Consider the following 19,756-nt stretch of genomic DNA (forward strand, 5'->3'; position numbering starts at 1 on the left):
CTGACATTTTGATTTGTTTCCTAAGAGCAGAATTCTCATTTTTCCCCCAAACCCATCTGCCAGGGCTGCAGAGAAGTTGCAGATCAGGACCCCGCACATCAAAGCCCAGGAAAAATCAGAAAACTTCGCCAAATAATGCAATGCAAACATCTCCCCCCCATCCTGGTTTCATCCTTTTGTTTGGATTTATTCTCTGACCTGTTCCTGTCCAGCCTCTGGGCTGCACAGAGCCTTGGCCACACAAATCCATGGGGGTTTTTCCCACCAACACAAGGAGAAGAAACCTCAGTGGAGAGGAAAATGCAGAAAGTGTTCGTGCGAATTTCCCCTGGGGCGAAGAGATGTCCACCCAAGGTGAAGTGTTTAGGGAACATGGAAAAATTCCCTGGGACCAAGGGGAATGGTTTCCCCATTTCACCCATTCCTGCCTGGAATGGCAATGATGACATCACTGCTCAGCAGCTCTTTGGGATGAGCTCCTACAGGAAATTCTGCAGGATTCCGAAAGAAACAGGAGCTGATCCTGCTGGGATCTCTTCCAGCTCGGGCTGTCCTGTGATTGTACAATCCTGACCCAGCCTCTCTCGCCTTCCCCTTCCCAAAACCGGTGATTCTGAGCTCTCTCCCCACAGCCAGGAGCAGGAATAAAGGACACGGAGCTCCCATGGTCGGATTATTTTTGTAGATGAGTTTTCCAAGCAAACAAGGAACCCAAAGCCAGTGGAGGCCACCCAAAGGGAACACTTCCCCTTTACTGGTCCTTTGATGACAGTTCAGATTCCAACAGTGGAATTTTTCTATCTGCACGCCCAGCCTGAGTGACAGGGCCCTGGAGCTGAAGGGGCACAGCCAAAGGGCAGAGTCCAGGCTCCTTCACGTTCGCTGAAAAGTCCTTTTATTTCCCATTTCGCTTGTGGGAGTCGCAACAAAAGGGAGTCATGGAACAGTGTGGGGGGGGGGGGGGGGGGGGTGGTACAAGAAAGACACTTTGGGCCTCCCTTTCCAGCTGCTATTATTAATAAACTGAATGAAGCTTTATCTCCCCAATTTCTCTGGTAAATAAAAGCCCCTTCACCACAAGGCAGTCTTTGCATAACTGCTGAGCGCTACAGGAATTAACAGCACGTCAGCTGGGATCTTGTGCAGGGGAAAAACCCACTATGATTCCATTTGTCATCCAGCAGGAATTGTTCTGGGAGAGGTTACACCTATCCTCTGTTTTCCCTGGAGAGGGGAAGATGGATATGTGGCTGCCTGGGGACAGACCAGGTTGTAGGAAAGCATTTACAGAATAATTTATCTGTTTGATTAACTCCGAGTGCTCCTCCCCAGCAATGAATCCTTTCAGCTTCTGCCAAGGCTGCCCCAGTTTTGTGTCAGTACCACACTGCAGAGAGAGACTCAGAGAGGCTCAGGTAGTGATGAAAGGAACAGCAAGAGGAGTAAATCACCGGGAACATGAGCCAGATCCCAAAGAAAGCCAGGCATTCACTGGGAAAATGAAAGGAATTCTCAGGTCGGCTCGACACTCAAACTTTTACAGCCCTGCAGAAGAACCAGCAGGCCCCTCTCACCCAATTCCAATGGGAATCTGTGCTGGCAGCAGGGTTTGGCTGAGGACAGAGACACGAGACTCAGCTCTTTGGGGGATTTATGTCTGAGTAAATCATCAAACACCCTCCAGTCCCTCCTCTCCTCTGCCAGTCCAGAAACACCTTCACAAACTTGGGAAGGCTGAAGTCACCAGGTCCCAGCTTTGATTCCATTTTCTTCTCCTCCTTACCACATATTGGCTTAGATTAGCTCGAGGTTAGGCTTTTCTTGCTGCAAAGGAATGATTTCACCATTGTTTCTTACTGCATGTGAAGTGCTAAGGTTCAGTCCTGCAGCTTTAAAAATAACTGCTGTATACAGAATATCAAACCACATCTGCCACAAGCCCAGTCACCCTTTCATGTCCCATTTCATCTCGTGCACATCTCGTGAAATAAATGCAAGAAATGTTTAATTCCCCATCGCTAATATGGGCAAATAATACTCTTGGAAGAGTTAATTATTAAGACACTGTAAAATTAAAGTAACGAACTGATACCAGTGGAAGATTGGCATTGCATTGCCCTGGATGTGGCAGGACAACCCCATTTCTCCAAGAGGCAGGAAGCCCAGAAAGCCTGCAGGATTCCAGAGGGGAACAGAGGGAAAAACCCTGCTCTGACTCCTGCCCAAGCCTGCAACACCAGGATGAAGGAAACAAAACTGAATAGCACAAAAGCAGGAAACAGCATGAAACAGGAGAGCAGAGAAGAAACTGCTGCCACAGGACATTGTCCCAAACCCCCTGGAAAGCCCTGGGAAAGGCAGGCTCCTCGGAGGGCAGCGCTCTGTTGGCAGGCTGGGCAGGAATTCCCGCTTTGCTGTAATTTCTAATCGATTCCTTGCCCCACCGTGCTCCTCTGATGCTGAGTGAACACTCCCCCGTCTCCAGAGCCACCCAACACCTATGCCATGAGATCCTACTGGGGACCTGTGCTTGGGAAAGCAGATGCAGACCCCTCCTGAGGAGGTTTGGAGGCTCAGGTGGGGCCCAAAACACCTGTTCTGAGAGGCAGGGTAAGTCCTGGCAGCAGAACGGCCTCGGTTGGGTTGGAAAAGCCCGGACTGCAATGGATGCTGCTGTTCCCACCTTCCTCAGTGCCCAGGGAGATGCAGAGAGGTGGGAATTAGCCACAGTATCGGGAATGTGCAGCCGGGAAAATCCCACCTGAGGGCTCAGCTCCATCTCTGGGTGTGATCCCAGGGCATGAGGGTGGCCCAAACACCCCAGCACACACAGAGTTCAGCCAAGCCTGTGCCAGGGCCTCCCACCCTGCCAGGGAACAATTCCTTCCCAAGATCCCATCCAGCCCTGCCCTCTGGCACTGGGAAGCCATTCCCTGTGTCCTGGCCCTCCAGCCCTTGTCCCCAGTCCCTCTCCAGCTCTCCTGAAGCCCCTTTAGGCCCTGGACAGAGCTCTGAGGTCTTCCTGGAGCCTTCCCTTCTCCAGGTGAACAATCCCATCTCTCCCAGCCTTTCCTCCCAGCAGAGCTGCTTCATCCCTCAGATATTTATGCTCCTTAAAACCAAACAGGTCTCTGTTCCCCACAATTTTTTCATTTTGAAGTATCATTCCCACCAAGCCCTTTCCCTGAGAGGAGGAGGTTCTCACTCACCAGACGCTCCAAGGGAATTAGCCCTGTTAAATCAGATCCATAAAAAGAGAGGAAAGAGGGCTCGGAGGGAGGTGACACAAAGGTGACGGAGCATCCAAGGGCCTGCAGTGATCCTGGGGGGAAAGCAGGGGACTGCCCAGGTGGGAAAAGCCAACAGGAGGGAACAAGGAGCTGTGGGAAGCGTCAGTGCCAACACACTGAGGATGAATCCTCAGGGCAGAGGCTGTGCAGGCAGGAGGAGCGAGGCGATGCCTGGGGGAACACAGACAACACCCATGAGCTTGCTTTGCTTTGGATTCAACAGGAAAAACCCCCCAGAGCCTCCCAGAGGAGCATTTCCCCCCTCTGATACCCCATGGAAGGGCTGCCAGGGCCCCCCCGTTTGCCTCTGTAGTTCAAACAGCCACAGGGACTTTCTTTGTCTTCCCTTATCAACACCCAGCTGGATGTCCCGGCAGATCTCACAGTTTCTAGGAGTACACTGCTTCCCAGGACTCCCAGAAACCCACGTTCCCATGGGAAATCACAGTTAGATCCTTCCTTTGGAGGAGCTACCAAGGAGGAAGCAAGAGACAAAGTCACCTTTAAAAATAAAAGGCAAATCACCACGACTGAAGGCAGAAATTAAAGGAAATTGAAGAGGAGAGGAAAAACTACTGAAACAGGGGCTGGGGGAAGCGTGGGCTGGTCCCAATGTGGTTCTTTAAAAGCTGCCTCCTCCCTTTCCATGCCTGGAAAAGCTGGAGCACACAGAGGACTTTTCTTCCCTCAGGTTCTCCGGGTGTGTGCAGAGGGGCAGCCTCAGAATTCATCGCAGCACCCGCTGCCAGTACAAAACCCCGAGCCACGAAAGAGTGCATCCAAGGAATTCCCTCTTCCCCCTGTGTCACCGAGTGATTTCTTCCAGGCTTTATGGGAACGGCACTACCCCTAAAGGAAGGACTCTTCACACTTGTTAACAAAGTTTAAAAAACCTGAGAATATCTGTTTATTCACAGGGCAGCCTCAAACCTGGACCTCGTCACCGGATTTCTCCACAGGATTTTCCTGTCCTGATCCAGCCTGACACCCTGCAGCTGACAGGCTCAGCCACGGGAGACATTTGGGGTCAGAGGTGGGGTGTCACATTTACCCTCCTTAGTACAACTCCAGCCTGTCAACATGGCCCAGATCCGAGGGGGATCCCTCTAAACACACCTCTCCAGGCTGCCACATTTTTAAAGTGCTTTCAGAAGAATTATAGGAATGTTGTGAGGTCAGCAAATGCAAAGCTGCAGAACTACTGTTTGGAAAATGTTTAGGGTTTTTCCCTTAAAGAAAAAAAAAAAAAATGGAGGTGGCAGACTCATTTTAGAGGAAGAATAAGATTGATTAACGAGAACTTTTTCTGGCTCTAAAAACCCTCCAATCTGAAGACAAATAATCTGTTGAACCCCTCTCAGAGCAGCAAACTTCCTCCCAGGAAAGGGAATATATCCCATAAGTAAGTTTCTTTTCCTCTCACGATTGTTTTCCCTGCAGAGCCAGTGTGGAGTAGTTGAGCTCTTTAAGCTGATCCCCCTTTTTTCACTCCCAGTCTCACGGCCTGCAGGAATATTCCTGCTGGAGGCGGGCACGGCAGGGATGTTCACTGCTGCCGGCAGTCTCAGCCCCTGATGGACACTTGAAACATTCACTCCCACCTTCAAAGCACAGCTGTAAGGGAGATTTGTTGGTGTTGCTCGAGGCTTAGGGCATCTCTTGAGCCATTTCAGTCAATAAGGAAAAGGTGAGGGGGTTTCTTGCTACTTTTTGAACACAGGGAATCAAGGGGTGTTCCCAGAGGGCTGAAGCACCAGCACAGGCAGGGTGAAGCCGGAGAAAGAAAGGGCTTTAAAGGCTGGGATGTGGTGGGGCCAGCACCTGAAAGCCTGGAGCAGGGGCCCTCATATCCCTAGAGGTGGGAATTCGGCCAGCAAGACACAGACTGTGGCTAAAATCACCCCAGAATACAGAAAAAAAAGCACTTATTAAACTTATTAAAAGCAAAGAAGCTCTAAATTCAGGATTCTGCTTGCTGAGAAATTCCAGCTTCAGCTCCTGACTCAGAGCTCTGGTTTTTCTCACTACCAGCTCAAAGACGAGCAAGAGCCCAAGGAAAAAGGAATTACTGGAAGGAGGACAGCAAGTATTTGATTTTTGACAAAACACTTCCCAGTAATACCCAAAGACGGGTCCCTCCAGGAGAGTTTTGCAAAGAGCAGAGTTTTCATTTGAGTTTATTGTGTTAATAATCGAGAGGACGCAGAATGATAAACCCAAATGAGCTCTCATAACCACAGCCCAACCCATCTGATAATGTCCTCTCCCAGTTCCATGACTTCATCCTCACTCATTGCATTATGGCTAAACATAGGCTGTAAACTCGCCATAATTGGGTTTGCACAGCATTATGCATATTTAGGGAGCTATCTAAATAATTTAAATTAAGTTACAAAGCCAAGGGAAGAGCCAAGCCGAGCCCTCACACACACAGGGCTGCCAGGAGAACATGGAAAAGCTCAAGTGCCCAAAACCCACAAAATTTGGTTTTGACACATATTTGTTGCACTCTCATCAGCACATTTATCTGATAAATAATAACCAGAAATACAATCAAATCTATCAGCAGTAAAGGGTTATCTGAGTACCAGGCCGTGCTCAATACCCCCAAAACCACTCTGGAAACACTTCTGTCCCTAAACCCTGCCCAAATCCTCTCCAGGGAATGGGAAGAGGCTGAGCAGGAGGTAAATACACCCTGATTCCAACATGTCCTGTTCTTCTGGGGCTTTCTCAAGGGACAACACTGAACACAACATCCCAAAAGGCAGCAAAAACCCCGTGAGGGAACCTGTGGTGTGGGGGGAATTTGGGAAGCGAGCACAGAACTGCACAGTGCAAATCCTCCACACTTCCACTCCAAGGAAAATACTCTTCAAGGATTATTTTAAAGCAGTTGTTTTAGCATCAACAGAACAGATTCTGCACCTCAGAGCAGGCTCTGTAAACCTCGAATCCTTCCACGCAGTGCTGGGGGTGGAAACACAGAATTCGCTCTGGCACCCCCCACTTCGCAGGAAAACCATTTCAACGTGCAAAATTTAAAACTCTGAAAAGCCAGAGGAATAAAACCTGGGTCTTGAGAAAGGACTTAACCTTAAAAGGCCAGAAGCTTCAAGTTGTTTTGGGAAAGCAGCGAGGAGCATTTGCAACTATACAGCATGAGGAATTTGGCAGGAAAGCTTGTTTAAAGGATGGCTTGCTGCCTTGGAAAGATTTTTGTTTAAAAGAACCATTTCGGATATTAAAATATAGATGGGCAAGTGAAAAACCTCCACTCCCCTTAGGTGTTATCTGGCCACAATGCTTTGAGTCCACCAGGCAGTTCTGGTGAGGAGCAGGGAGAATTTGATAAGCATTTGTCCATTGTGGTACCAAATGACACTGGGAAGGAAAGCAGGGATATTTCCCTCCGAAGTCAGGAGCAGCCACTCTGAGGAGAGGGGTGCTGGATGCACACGAGGTTTGGTCAGCAACTCCCACAGCTGACATGCACTTCCTTAAAAATAAACAGCACAAATACACATGGAATGGGCTCAGTCTGACATGTGGAGGGCGAGAGAACCTGGAAAGAAGACGACACCAAGCACAAGGAGCTGGGATTTTGGAGAGGCAGAGCTCTGGCAACGCCTGTTAGAAGATTTTTACAAAGCTGAACACCCCCTGCTCTGGTGTTCCATGAGAAAACCAAAACCAGATGTGCTCGAGCACAGCTGCTGCCCTCCCCTTGTGCCCAGGAGGCACCAACACCATTTCCCACCACCCCAAGCACAGCCCCACCTGGCAGGAGGCTGTGACTATGTTCTCCCTGTCCCACAGCCACTTCCACCCCACCACTCCTTCTGGGAAATCCCTCCTTTCTCCAGCAAACCATCCCCTCCAAGCCCAGGAACTCTGCTTAGGGGAGGTTTATTCCAGTGCAGGGTTCACAGCTTTCACCTCCTTTCTCTACCCAGGCAGGCATACAAATCCAGGCAGGATCCACACAATTTTTCAGCAACCAGATTTAGACAACCTCTCTCTCCGAAACCATTTTCCCCACAAAAGTTTCTGTCTGTAAGTGTTGGAAAAAAAGGAATAAATAAGATCTTTCCCAACCCTACCTTCCATGACATAGACCAGGGAACCCACATCTCCCTCCTTGATGATGCAGCTGTCCTTGCCATACTCCACGGGGTACATACAATCCACAATCTCCTGGATCTGGGACAATTCCAGGTTCTTCATGAAGTCATTGTCAAGGATCGCTTCCTTTATTAGCTCCTTCGACCTGGGGGACAAATACATTTTTTTAAAAATCAGTAAATTTAATAAATAAATAACAATAAATTTTTAAAAAAAATATTTTCCCTAAAAATGTGCCAAGAAGTCAAAGAAAAAAAATCACAGAGATGTGAATTGCAATTATTTATTGTAAATAAGCTTTAGATACGCCCAGCACTGAAATAAAAATAGATTCCGCAGGGTTGCAGAATCCTCTTTTAGCTCCAAGTTTCACATCCACAGTAACACAGCTACTTGGAATATCTTCCACACACACAGCTGAAAGGAAGCACAAACAAGAAGGTAAAGGATTTATTACTTGGTTTATTGTGTTTCCTATTCCTCACACAAACTGGAGCACACCAAAGGGTGACACTGCACTGGTTCTCAGAGTGTTTATGTTATAATCGCTACAGGGGCCATTTGGCACGAAGTCCCTAAAGCAGGTGGACAACTGAGAATGTTCAGTCCTGATCTAGACCAAAACTAAAGGCCCTAAAACACCTCCAGGCTGGACAGCAGCTCCTCAGCCCTTCACCCCTCACCCTGCAGCTCTGCTTCTGGGGGCTGAACCGCTCACAGACAGCAGCTCCCTGCAGAGCCTGAGCAGTCAGGGGGGCTGTAGCTATTGGAAAGATGAGTATGAAACAAGGTTTTCAAAGAAAAACACTTTAATGGGTCATGTCTTCTCGAAAAAGAACCAAACTGGGACTTGAGGAGACCCAAACCAGCCCAGCCTTGGCGATCCCATGGTCCTTGCACAGGGTTAGAACCAGCTCAGGGTTCCCCCCACTGCAGAGCCAGCTCAGGGATGTTTAAGATTCTTTTTGATAGTTTGGAGGTTACTTTGACAAAGCATTCAGCTGGACACCAGGGGCCACCAGAACTGTCCCTGCTGAAGGGCAGGAGGCGACGGGACCAGGCTGCCCAAGGCCTGGCTGCGGGACGAGGCGGGCTCGGAGCGCCACAAAGCCACTCCTGAGAGTCTGAGACTGCCTTTCATAACTAAGGTGACACCTAAAAACAGAGGCTAGACAAGAATAAGAGAATAAAAGCAGGTATTTATTTGAAGGGCCTTCAAAGGCACACCCTGGGCACTCCAGAGGCTCCACCCAAGACGGACCCTGGGTCAGGGGTTCTTCACCCTTTTATGAGTTTGGTCCATTTGCATATCAGGGTTAATTCTCCAATTATAACCTCAGTTCATGATGTAATTACCCCAAGTTTGCTCCCCCTTTAGAGGCTTTAATTTACACATTTTGGGGCCTGGGACAATTGAGGTGTCCTTGGAGAGCAAACCTGGAGAGGTTTGTTCTGTCTGACCAGCGTGAGAGAACAGCAGCTGAGAGGGCACACGGAACCTCAGAGGGACACAGCAGGCAGTCCAGGATTTGAAAAATATGGAAGTTAAAACCTAAGGCATCACCTTCACAGCAATTCCTGACTGCCACTCCCGCCCCTCCTGCGTGCAGATAACCCCCAGGAGAACCTGCCCCCGTGGGATGTCTTCCTTTCAGCCAGGCTGGTCATCTGTAAGTGCTGGATGACCCCATTTCCTCACCCCACCTCCTGTGCCAAGCCAGACAATGCTTTCCCTGCTGTGCCTTAACTCAGCACTGCTCTTCTGGGCTCAGCACCCCAAATCCTCATAACAAGGAGCTCGTCATTAGTGTTGCTCAACTGCCCACCAAAGAAAGCCTAATTAAAGCTTTTGTGTTCATCATATCAGCCTGCATTCCAATTTCGGGCATTTGTTTCATCCCAAGGCTCAACATTTATTTCATTTCTCCTTGATAAGGTCAGGCTTTCAAGTGGAGTTGTTGCAAGAAATCCCACAAAGCCTATGGGGAATTTCTGGCCCAAGTCAAACTTCCCTCTGGATGTAGAGATCCTCAGCACAAAACAATGCTCTCCTTGCTGGAATTGAGCATGGGAAAGGATGTGAGGAGGAGTTGGGAGATTCAGTCCAAACAACAGCAAAGGGAACAAGAAAACTTGGTTGGACTCAATGAGCTTAAGGGTCTTTTTCAACCTTTAAGATTCCAGTTGGGGGACGAGCAGCAAACCAGACCCAACATGAACAAATTTAGGCAATTCAAGAGCCTAATAATATTATCAATATTATATTATTAACAACAATAATATCAGAAGCGTAAGAGCACATCTGAAGCACCTGATTCAGCCCCTCTCCTCAGCACTGGGATATCAGAGCAAGCTCAGGGACCCCGAGTCACCCAAACCCTTTTAGCCACCCCACAAAATGCAGCCATTGTGAAGGAAACACGTTGGCTGGGACATCAGCAAGACACAGCTTCACCTCTGCCACATCTCAGCATCCTAAAATTAAATACCCACACGGAAAGGGCTGGATAATAACTCAGTCATGCTTGAATGTGAGCAAAATAGGTTTTGTTATTCGGGATAATTAGTTAAGATGAGGCTTTGACTACAAAGCCTGTGAGAAAAGCACCTCCAGCTGCCCTCAAACAGGGCTGGCTGGAGGAGCAAAACCACCTTGCAAGCCAGCTGCTTATTTATGAGAGTGTTTCACAGAACCCCAGACTGCTTTGGGTCGGAAAAAACCTTAGAAATCATCTCGTTCCACCCCTCCCATCACACACTAAAGCACCCTCCATAGCCGGGGAGCTCTGAACCCTTCCAGCAGGAAATCTTCCACCCATCTTTTAGAACCGAGTAAGAACAAAAGCTGAGTTTGACATCCTTGAAAACGAGTTGGGGCTAAAAATACGATGTCAGAGCCACAAGCAGAGCTCCTCTGTTGTTCCTTGTGAGAGAATATTCGTCACTCTTAATAGTTCAGAAAAATCAGTCACACACTGGGGCTTGCCAGTCCCACACACTCGCACGTGCCAGGCCTCCAGCAACTTCCCCATTATTTATTTTTATTGTTATTATTATTATTTGATGTGCTTTTCTTTCCCTGTAATTCACAGGTGCCATTTCAGATAAATGGGGGTTTTTCTACTGTGTTTATTTTTACGTACAATCCCAGAATCTTTATTTAGGGTTGGAAAGGATCTCCAAGGCTGTGGAGTCCAAGCTGTGCCCGATGCCCACCTCATCACCAGCCCCGAAACACATGAAACTCAGAGCCCATAAATTAACTCATAGTTCCCCATTGTTCCATAACAAATCCTTCTCCAAGCCACACCGCTCCTTAATCCCCAGGATGATTTCAAAACAGCAGCTACCCCACACACGTGAACACAGAAATCTACCCAGGCATACAAAATAAGAAGTATTTAAAATGGTGAAAAATCCCACTCCTGCCACGGCGAGTAAGCGGTTTAAGCAAGATGCAGCCGTTCCATCACCTCTTATTTTCCAGCAGGATTTATTCTGCACTTTTTGATTCAGGTTTCTAACAGGAACAACACACAAACAAAATAAACTGCACTACTTGTAAGGGAGCGGGAGCGTTTCCAAAGGAGCCTGTGTGCAGGAGGAAGATTTCCATGAATATTTACTCAGCACTGGAGTGAATGTCTCTGCCTTCAGAGGGTCACTGTGAGTGGAAAGCAGCTGTTAGCATCTTCCCTCTCCAGAGCAAGCAGACTGGCACCAAGCCACCCCTACCTTCCTGAAAGATCAATGGTCAGATGTGACAGAGGCTTGATGAAGAGTTTCAAAAGAGGGCACAATCCTCTGCGATACATCCTGCCCCAAATCAGGTTAGGTCCATCACCATAATTAATAAGGCAACAGGAGGAAGAAGCTAATTGCATTCCAATTTGCGGAAGTCATGCAAAAAGAACCTTAACAAGTTGGCTGCAAGTACACTTAATGCATACAAACCTGCTGCTGCCTCTCAGCAGCAAAGCACACAGAGGGGTGTCCACCCACACAGCTCCCCGTGCTGCCCTGGGGGTGCTCTGCTTCCCCAGCCCGACCAGAGCCAGCCCCTGACCTCCCCAGCAAGCCACAAAAAAGTCAGTTTTTCATCCCAGCAAGCAGGGGCCCTGCACAGAAGCCCTGTGTTAAAGGCTTGCAGTAGCCATAAAATGCTGAATTCCAAAGCCTGCTGTGAACATCCACTGGCACAAAGGTGAGAGATAAATGACAATACTGGTTTGTAGCAGATGGGGAATAAAACCCCTGAGATGCATCTCCAGCAGCGTGGGGAGCTCCAGAGAGGGGATTCTGCCCCTGTGCTCAGGTGAGAGCCCACCTGCAGAGCTGCCCCAGCCCTGGGGCCCAGCACAGGGAGGGCCTGGAGCTGCTGGAGAGAGCCCAGAGAAGGCTCCAGGATGAGCAGAGGGATGGAGCAGCTCTGCTGGGAGGAAAGGCTGGGAGAGCTCAGCCTGGAGAGGGAAGGACTCCAGGGAAACCTCAGAGCCCCCTTCCAGGGCCTAAAGGGCTCCAGAAGAGCTGGAGAAGGACTGGGGTCAAGGGATGGAGGGACAGGACACAGGGAATGGCTTCCCAGTGCCAGAGGGCAGGGCTGGATGGGAGATTGGGCAGGAATTGTTCCCTGGGAGGGTGGGCAGGCCCTGGCACAGGGTGCCCAGAGCAGCTGGGGCTGCCCCTGGATCCCTGGCAGTGCCCAAGGCCAGGCTGGACACTGGGGCTTGGAGCAGCCTGGGACAGTGGGAGGTGTCCCTGCCATGGCAGGGGTGGCACTGGATGGGCTTTGAGGTCCCTTTCATCCCAATCCAGTCTGGGATGCTTTGCAGCCTAAATTAACCCGCAGTGCTTTGCACCCAACCCTGCAGCACAGCCTGTTGTTATCCCGACAGGAATTCCCATTTTCCAAGGAACACAATGAATGGTCAGCCCAGGCTCTTCCCTCGCAGCCACAAAAGCCACGTTCCCTCACTGGGTTTGTACCTTATGGCACGTACAGTAAATACCGGAACACAGAGCTCATCTTCGTCCCAAAAGGACTCATCCCAACACGGAAAAGCCACTTGCTGGGTGTAAGGAAGGCAAGAATTCACGAGCAGACAGAAAATCTTCTGACAGACCCATCCAGGGACGCTTCCAGAAAGCCAAGCCCTCCCAGCACACCCTGCACTGGTGCGGCCCCAGTTTGCAGCGGGGCCTGCAGGAACCTGAGGGCAGAGGGGAGCTACACAGGAGTCACCCCCCAGGGATCTGCTGCTGATTAAACAGAGGTGGACCAGGAAGAATAAAGGAAATCAAGAGTTCAGTGCAGGCATTAGTGACACAGTTGGGGATTTTAGGGTGTTCGCCACCTCGGCTTTGCAGCAGAACCGTTTCAAACTTCCAGTGAGGAAAATGAAAGGCAATGTACTGGCTGGACAGGAGGGAAGATGCCTGCAAAGAAGGGGAAGAAAAAGCACACTCTGGGGGTGGACAAAAATAAGCAAGACCATTTCTTTAGCTGCTTCCCTCCCCAAACTTCGAGAAAAACTTTTCAACGTGCCCATACTAACGGGGGGAAGGAGTATTTTTTCTGGAGTTTCCCCCCTCAGGAATTAACAAATACCACCACTAACCTAAATCCCCATATTTAGGAGGGAAGCATCCACAGGAATTTGACGGAGCAGACAGACAGAGATCAAGTTTACAGCAGTAAAAGTGCAGGGCCCTGGGAGATGAGAACTCCTGATTTACTCACACAATAAACCCTGCTCAAAGCTATTACAGCCAGGGGCACCTTCTTGGGCTGCGTCATTGCTGCTGTAAAAATCCAAATTAATTGTAGAAACTCGTGCCCAAAAGCACTGGTTTTGGGGATCTTCCATATCCCTGCCCAAGGAATTAAGCTGATTTCAGAGATAAGAAGCACGGGGGAAAAAAAAATCTGCAGCCTCTGCCCCTGAATGTGACGAGCGATGCAAGAATCCAGCCAAGCCCTACAAAAACCAGTCTGTTTAAAATCCTCACCGTGAAATGTTTAAAAGTGTTTACTTCTACAAAATGTGGCCATGGAAAAAGAGAAAAAGAAAACCCTTCCTTAAAAAGGGAAAACACAGAGCCAAGGATTCTGCCTGCTCCAGCTTTCCAGAGACTATCCAGCAGAACATCAGCACACAGCAACAAGTGTTAGACAGATTTTTTTCCAGCTGTCCCCAGACATCCCTCCCTTTCCAAACGGGGTATCCACTCCAGGTGGCACAAAAAGCAAAGGCTGCAAGTTTCCAGCAGGGTTGGGGAAGCTTTGTGCTCAAAGCTCACCTTTGCAGAGCTTCTAACTGTTTTAAGCCCTTGCGTAGTTCAAAACATACGCTCAAGCTCTGCTCTGGAATGGAATCCCAGAGCAGTTTGGGTGGGAAGGGACCCTAAAATCACCTCTGTCCACCTCCTCTGGGCTGTCGCAAACACCTTCAACTGTCCCAGGCTCCTCCAAACCCCGGGCAACCTGGCCTTGGACACTGCCAGGGATCCAGGGGCAGCCCCAGCTGCTCTGGGCACCCTGTGCCAGGGCCTGCCCACCCTCCCAGGGCAGAGTTTATTCTGTATATCGAACCTGAATTTCCACTCTGGCACTGGGAAGCCATTCCCTGTGTCCTGTCCCTCCAGTTCCTGCTGCAGGGTCCCTCTCCAGTTTCCCTGTATCCCTTCAGACCCTGGAAGGAGCTGTGAGCTCTCCACACAACCTTCTCCTCTCCCAGCTGAGCAGCCCCAGCTCTCCCAGCCTGGCTCCAGAGGGGAGGTGCTCCAGTCCCCTCAGCAACTTCAGGAATTGCTCCAACAGTTCCATAGCCTCCTTACATTGAAGTATCTGCATAACTCATCTCCCGTAGCCTGGCCACACATCCAGAGGTTCCAAGCTGGCAGCTGAGAACCACAAAGCCTTCGGTGACACCACAATGAGCACCAGCAAGAGACAGCAGTCCAAACCATTCCTGGCACTCCTCCCTTCCCAGCAGGCTGGGTCATGGATTGTTGGCAGCTCCCATGTTCCCATCTAAGAACCAGAGGTAGGAAGCAGAACTTCCAGGAGGGTTAGTTAATCCCTCATCCACCAGCTTGAAGCCCACAGCCTTCAGCAAAGCTGCACTGGCAACCAAAGCGCCATTCTTGGTGCCAAGGCGAGGCACCTGAGCGCCTTTGGTGCCAAAGCTCCCAGAGCAGGGACAATCCCCAGCACAGGGCACTTCCAAAGGGTGAAACGCTGGATAATGCCTCCAAATCCTAAAACCTGCACGGGAACAAACGGATCTTTGCACAACTCCCTGCGAGGAGCAGAGCAGGAGAAGAAAGCTCAGACCTTTGGGTAAGATCTGGGGCTTGTTTGGACTCCAGTGCCATTAATAGCTGATAACTCTGCATTAGCTGTTTGTTTTGGCTTGGGATAAAGCCCACTTTGGATGTTCCTTCAAGGGAATTTTAAATATAGCTCCAGAGAGCTATTCCTGTCCCAGTAACTGGGAATGAGAGTAGGATTCAAGTCTGGGACCGAGTAACACGAAGGCCTTGAAATACACTTGTGGATTTTCTTTACAGTGCTTCCCTTTCCCACAACACACAGCCCACAGCCCATCTTCGGGCTTTAGGAGGAAATTTCTGAGCAGGATCTCAAGCACCTTCAGCGAGGCTGCTCCTGCATAGCAGGATGGAAGAGTGTTCTTCACAGGAGTCTGCTAAAATTTTTAACCAAAATGCCAATTTAAAAAGAGACAAACCACAGGTTAAACAACTCTAAACCTGGAAACAGGGAAAATAACTTCCACATTTCCAGGTTTTCCTGTACTTAAGTACAACTTAGAGTTGCAGAATCGAGTTTCTCTGCAGAGAATGTTGCTCAGACAGCTCCACTTAGGATTTCTAAATATATCAGTACACTGCTGCTCATGATCTCACATTTTGGCATTCGACATTTAAAAAGAAAAATCATTTCAGCAAAAAAAAATACTCAAATCTCCTTTCACCTACGCTGAAAATTGTTGTTGGTATAAAAATACTGTAGGCAAGAGTTGGTTAACTTGCATTTTAATGTGTCTCACCCCAGAGATCTTAATTTACCACCCCTTTTTTAGGCTCCTCTTTTGCATCCTACAAAGCCCCAAGTTTAGATACCAGAAATGTTGGCAAGCTCAGGCAGGAGAAGAAGTTGGCTCTTGCCAACACCATTTGCCTCCTCCTGCAATCTCTGACAGCTCCGAGGAACTCCCACATGAGCTGCATTTTGAGAAACCACTACTGAGCCCTCGGAGCACGATTAAGAAGCTCCTTGATTACCGGAAGCAAACAGCAGAAGCTTTGGGCAGCTAATTAGAGGTGAAAACACAAAATCAGAGAAGCATTTGGGCTGGAAAAGATCTCCAAGGCCACGGAGTCCAAGCTGTGCCCGATGCCCACCTTGTTCCCAGCCCAGAGCACTGAGTGCCACCTCCAGCCCTTCCTTGGACACCTCCAGGCATGGGCACTCCAAAGCTCCCTGGGCAGCCCCTGCCAAGGCCTGAGCACCCTTTCCATGCAGAAATTCTTCCAGAACACGCAGCAAAGCTATGATGAAGGGGGATGGGTGTCTCTCAGGGATGCCAGGCCAAAACCAGGCAGACTTTGGAGGGGTGTTAGCCCCATGCATTTCACAGTTTCAGCACTCACACCCAGCACAGCTGTGCTGGAGCCTTTCTGCACCTACAGAAATAGCAGAGAAAATACATGTCCCCATATGTCTCCACACCCAGGGACCCAGAAACAACCCAAACTCCTCCAGAAAGAGCTCAGCAAGCAAGACAGAGCCACAGAGACCCAGACAACACATCCTGAAGGTCACCACAATCCATCTTGGAAAGAACCATGTAGTTGAAAGGCAGGAGTTTCTCCATCCATCAAACCATTACCCATGGAGGCTTCCAGTCCTGGCAGCTCCACGCAGTGACCCCTGACTGGAGGCAGGGATGAGGAGTGGAGATAAATGGTAACTCAGTCAGTTCCCCCAGGTTTATTAGTGCCTTGGAGGGCTGTGTGGCTCCCTGGGATAAATGAAGGTGTGGACAGTGAGCTGCACCCAGATTCCCTGAGAAGGGAGCTACTGATGGCACCACAGAGATGGCTTCACCCTGGTGCAACAGGCAGGAAATCTGCCAAGGGGGGGATAACCTAATTTACATAGATGCAGAAATGCAATTAGAGATCCTCTGAGCAGAGACAGCTCACTCTGCTCCTCTGGATCGGAGGCTGGGAGCACGTCAGGAGCTCCTCCAAATGCACTGTGGGCCAGCAGAGATGGATGGGCTCTGCAAAAGCACTTTGCTCCTCCCTGACATCAGCACATCCACAGGGAATGCTGTCACAAATACAGAGCTGCTCCAGGGAAAGGTGTGGGGGGGGGATTCACGGGAATTGTGATGGATGGGGAGGGGAGAAAAGCAACAGAGATTTCACATCCCTCACCCTGACTCACCCAGCGCTTGGGATGGATGGGACTGTCACCAGGGAAGCTCCATCAGCTCTCTCCAGCCTGGAGAAGTCCCTGGTTGAAATGCCAGAGGTGTGTGACAGTGGAATGCAGACAGCGCTTGGAGCCTCAGCCTTCCAATAAATATTCTCGGGGAGATTTTAGGGAGAACCATTTCCTCCTGGTTCCCGAGTCAGCGGGAGGCCTGATGTGTGCAGGCAGGCTTGCAGACATAAATATTTGCAAGATGTGTGGCATTATCCAAACATCCCCCGCTCCCTGCCAAGTGCCAAGGAGCAGCCGGTGGGGAGGGAAGGGCAAGACGTGCCTCCTCCCAGAAGGGTCACTCCGGGATACAGCCGTGGCAGCACATCCTGCAGGCTCTGTCTAGTCTGCCAATAAACCAGATTAGAGCTGGACAAGCACCTTGTGGCAGGCAGGATGAACTCTGAGCAGCCACACAACTTGATAACGTTGGGCTGGAGAAAGAGCAGCAGCAGGAAGCTCAGGAGGTGTCTGTGCAAGAGCAGGAGGATGGGGCTGGAGGCAGGGCAGTGCTGCTGCTGCTTTCCTTCCCCTCAAAGGCAGGTGGGGGAGAGGTTGGCACATTCCAAATGTTATTTTCTCATTTCTGTGCTCCTGCGGGAGCACTGACCGTGACAATCACGCTGAGCTTCGAGGAGTACCCCAACACCAACTGCTCTGCACAAGTCCCTGACAGGAGGGGGCAGCCGGGGGGGGGTCGGGCTCTGCTGCCAGGGAACAGGGACAGGACAAGGGGAAAGGGCCTCAGGCTGGGCCAGGGGAGGCTCAGCTTGGACAGCAGCAGGAATTTCCGCATGGAAAGGGTGCTCAGGCCTTGGCAGGGGCTGCCCAGGGAGCTTTGGAGTGCCCATGCCTGGAGGTGTCCAAGGAAGGGCTGGAGGTGGCACTCAGTGCTCTGGGCTGGGGACAAGGTGGGCATCGGGCACAGCTTGGACTCCATGGGCTGGGAGGGCTTTTCCCACCTCAGTGACTCTGGGATACTAAAATAAAATGGTGGTTTTGCTCAGAAATGCTCTTGGCTCGTCTTGTTTTAGGAATTCCACTAAGAACCCCATGTCTTGTGTTTGTGAGATATCCCCACCCTCGTGTCTCATGGCTGGGATGTTGCCTTTGGCTGTAACTAAAGGAGGAACCAACACTCTGAAGCAGGAGGACACAGCCCTCAGCACTGTCCCCACGGATGGGAGATCCCACAGCCACAGCAGGGATGAGAGCAGCACAAGGCAAACACCTCCAGAGAAACCCTCTCACCAAAAACAAACCCCAACACAAAACCCACAACACAACCCCAGGCAGGGAGAGCTCCAGTCTCAGGGCAAAGTGTCCTTAATAAAATCTCAGATTGTAAAGAACAATCTGCAGGGGGCAATTGGAGGTGGGCTGGGGATTCACAGAAACTCCTATAAACTATTCCTAATTCCCACACAGCATGTGAGAAACTCCAGGGATAGTTGCAATCTATCCCCCACATCCAGCCACATAAAAACACCAGACAGAGAGAACGTCAAGGAATTGTTTTGAAGAGTAATAGCGACAAATGTGCTCAGAGAAAGCGGGCTCCGAATTCTGATGGAAGGCAAGGAAAAGATGAAGAGCTTTGAATTTGAAGGGCTTTAGGAAACAGCCCTTTTCTTTGATCAAAAACAACTCTCCTCCAGAGGCACTGGATGCTTCCAGGAATTTCAGCCTGGAAGGATACTGAAGGGAAAACATCCTATTTCTAGCAAACAGGAGGAACAAGTAGTAACCTCACATTCCATGGCATCCCTTGTCCTCAGGGAATCCTAACAGGAATGGACAGATCGAGGTAAAAGAAGGATGCAGCAAGACAAAAGGTACTGCCCAGGGAAAGCTAAGGAGTGGCATGGAGACTGGGGAAATCACAGAACCAGTGAGGCTGGAAAAGCCCTTCAGGATCATCCAGCCCACCCTGTGTCCGATGCCCACCTTGTCCCCAGCCCAGAGCACTGAGTGCCACCTCCAGCCCTTCCTTGGACACCTCCAGGCATGGGCACTCCAAAGCTCCCTGGGCAGCCCCTGCCAAGGCCTGAGCACCCTTTCCATGGGGAAATTCCTGCTGCTGTCCAAGCTGAGCCTCCCCTGGCCCAGCCTGAGGCCGTTTCCCCTTGTCCTGTCCCTGTTCCCTGGCAGCAGAGCCCGACCCCCCCGGCTGCCCCCTCCTGTCAGGGACTTGTGCAGAGCCACAAGGTCCCCCCTGAGCCTCCTTTGCTCCAGGCTCAGCCCCTTTCCCAGCTCCCTCAGCCGCTCCTCACAGGATTCATGTTCCAGACCCTGAGCAAGTTTTGGAGACCACTCCATGGTCTTTAGGAGCAACTGTGCCCTCCTGGTGTTCCAGCCTGGCAAGCCAGAATCCCAGCATGGGAGCCACTGAGGTGTTCCCAAGGGAAAGCTCCCCTTTCCCAGCAGGGCCCTTTCACGGGGAAGCAGGAGCAGCACTTGTTGCTGGAGGACAGGCAGCACCAGGCATTAAGGCACGTGGCTCTTCTGCCTCCCTCAGCGAGCCAGGACAGCCCCAAAATTTACAGCTCAAATGTGCTGCCACTCTGCTGCCCAGGTCCTCAGCAGAAAACCAAGCTCCGAACAGGGCACTGGAGAGAAGAACCAGGTCTCAAGGCTGAGAACTGTGACAGGAAAAAATGAGCCAGAGGAGGGCAGAGAATTAAGTTCTCTTTATCTGCACCATGCGAGCAGAAAAGGAGGTTTGCTCCCACAATGTACTTGTGGGATTGCTTGCTTTCCCTTGCACTACTACCCTGCACTTAACTCTCCCCTTTTCCACCACCTCCGTGTCTCATCACCTTCC

General features: G+C 50.3%; 1 protein-coding gene across 3 annotated transcripts in view; it reads right to left on the reverse strand.

Moving 5' to 3' along the window:
* The window catches only part of PRKG1 (protein kinase cGMP-dependent 1), a 374,310-nt gene that overhangs the window by 306,921 nt on the left and 47,633 nt on the right, over nt 1-19,756 (reverse strand). For all 3 annotated transcript variants that reach the window (XM_048311091.1, XM_048311090.1, XM_048311092.1), the window contains exon 2: nt 7,394-7,560. In XM_048311091.1, the coding sequence (XP_048167048.1) occupies nt 7,394-7,560 (167 nt within the window). The remainder of the gene's footprint in view (nt 1-7,393; nt 7,561-19,756) is intronic.

This window comes from Corvus hawaiiensis, chromosome 8 (assembly GCF_020740725.1).
Source record: "Corvus hawaiiensis isolate bCorHaw1 chromosome 8, bCorHaw1.pri.cur, whole genome shotgun sequence".
Taxonomy (NCBI): Eukaryota; Metazoa; Chordata; class Aves; order Passeriformes; family Corvidae; genus Corvus; species Corvus hawaiiensis.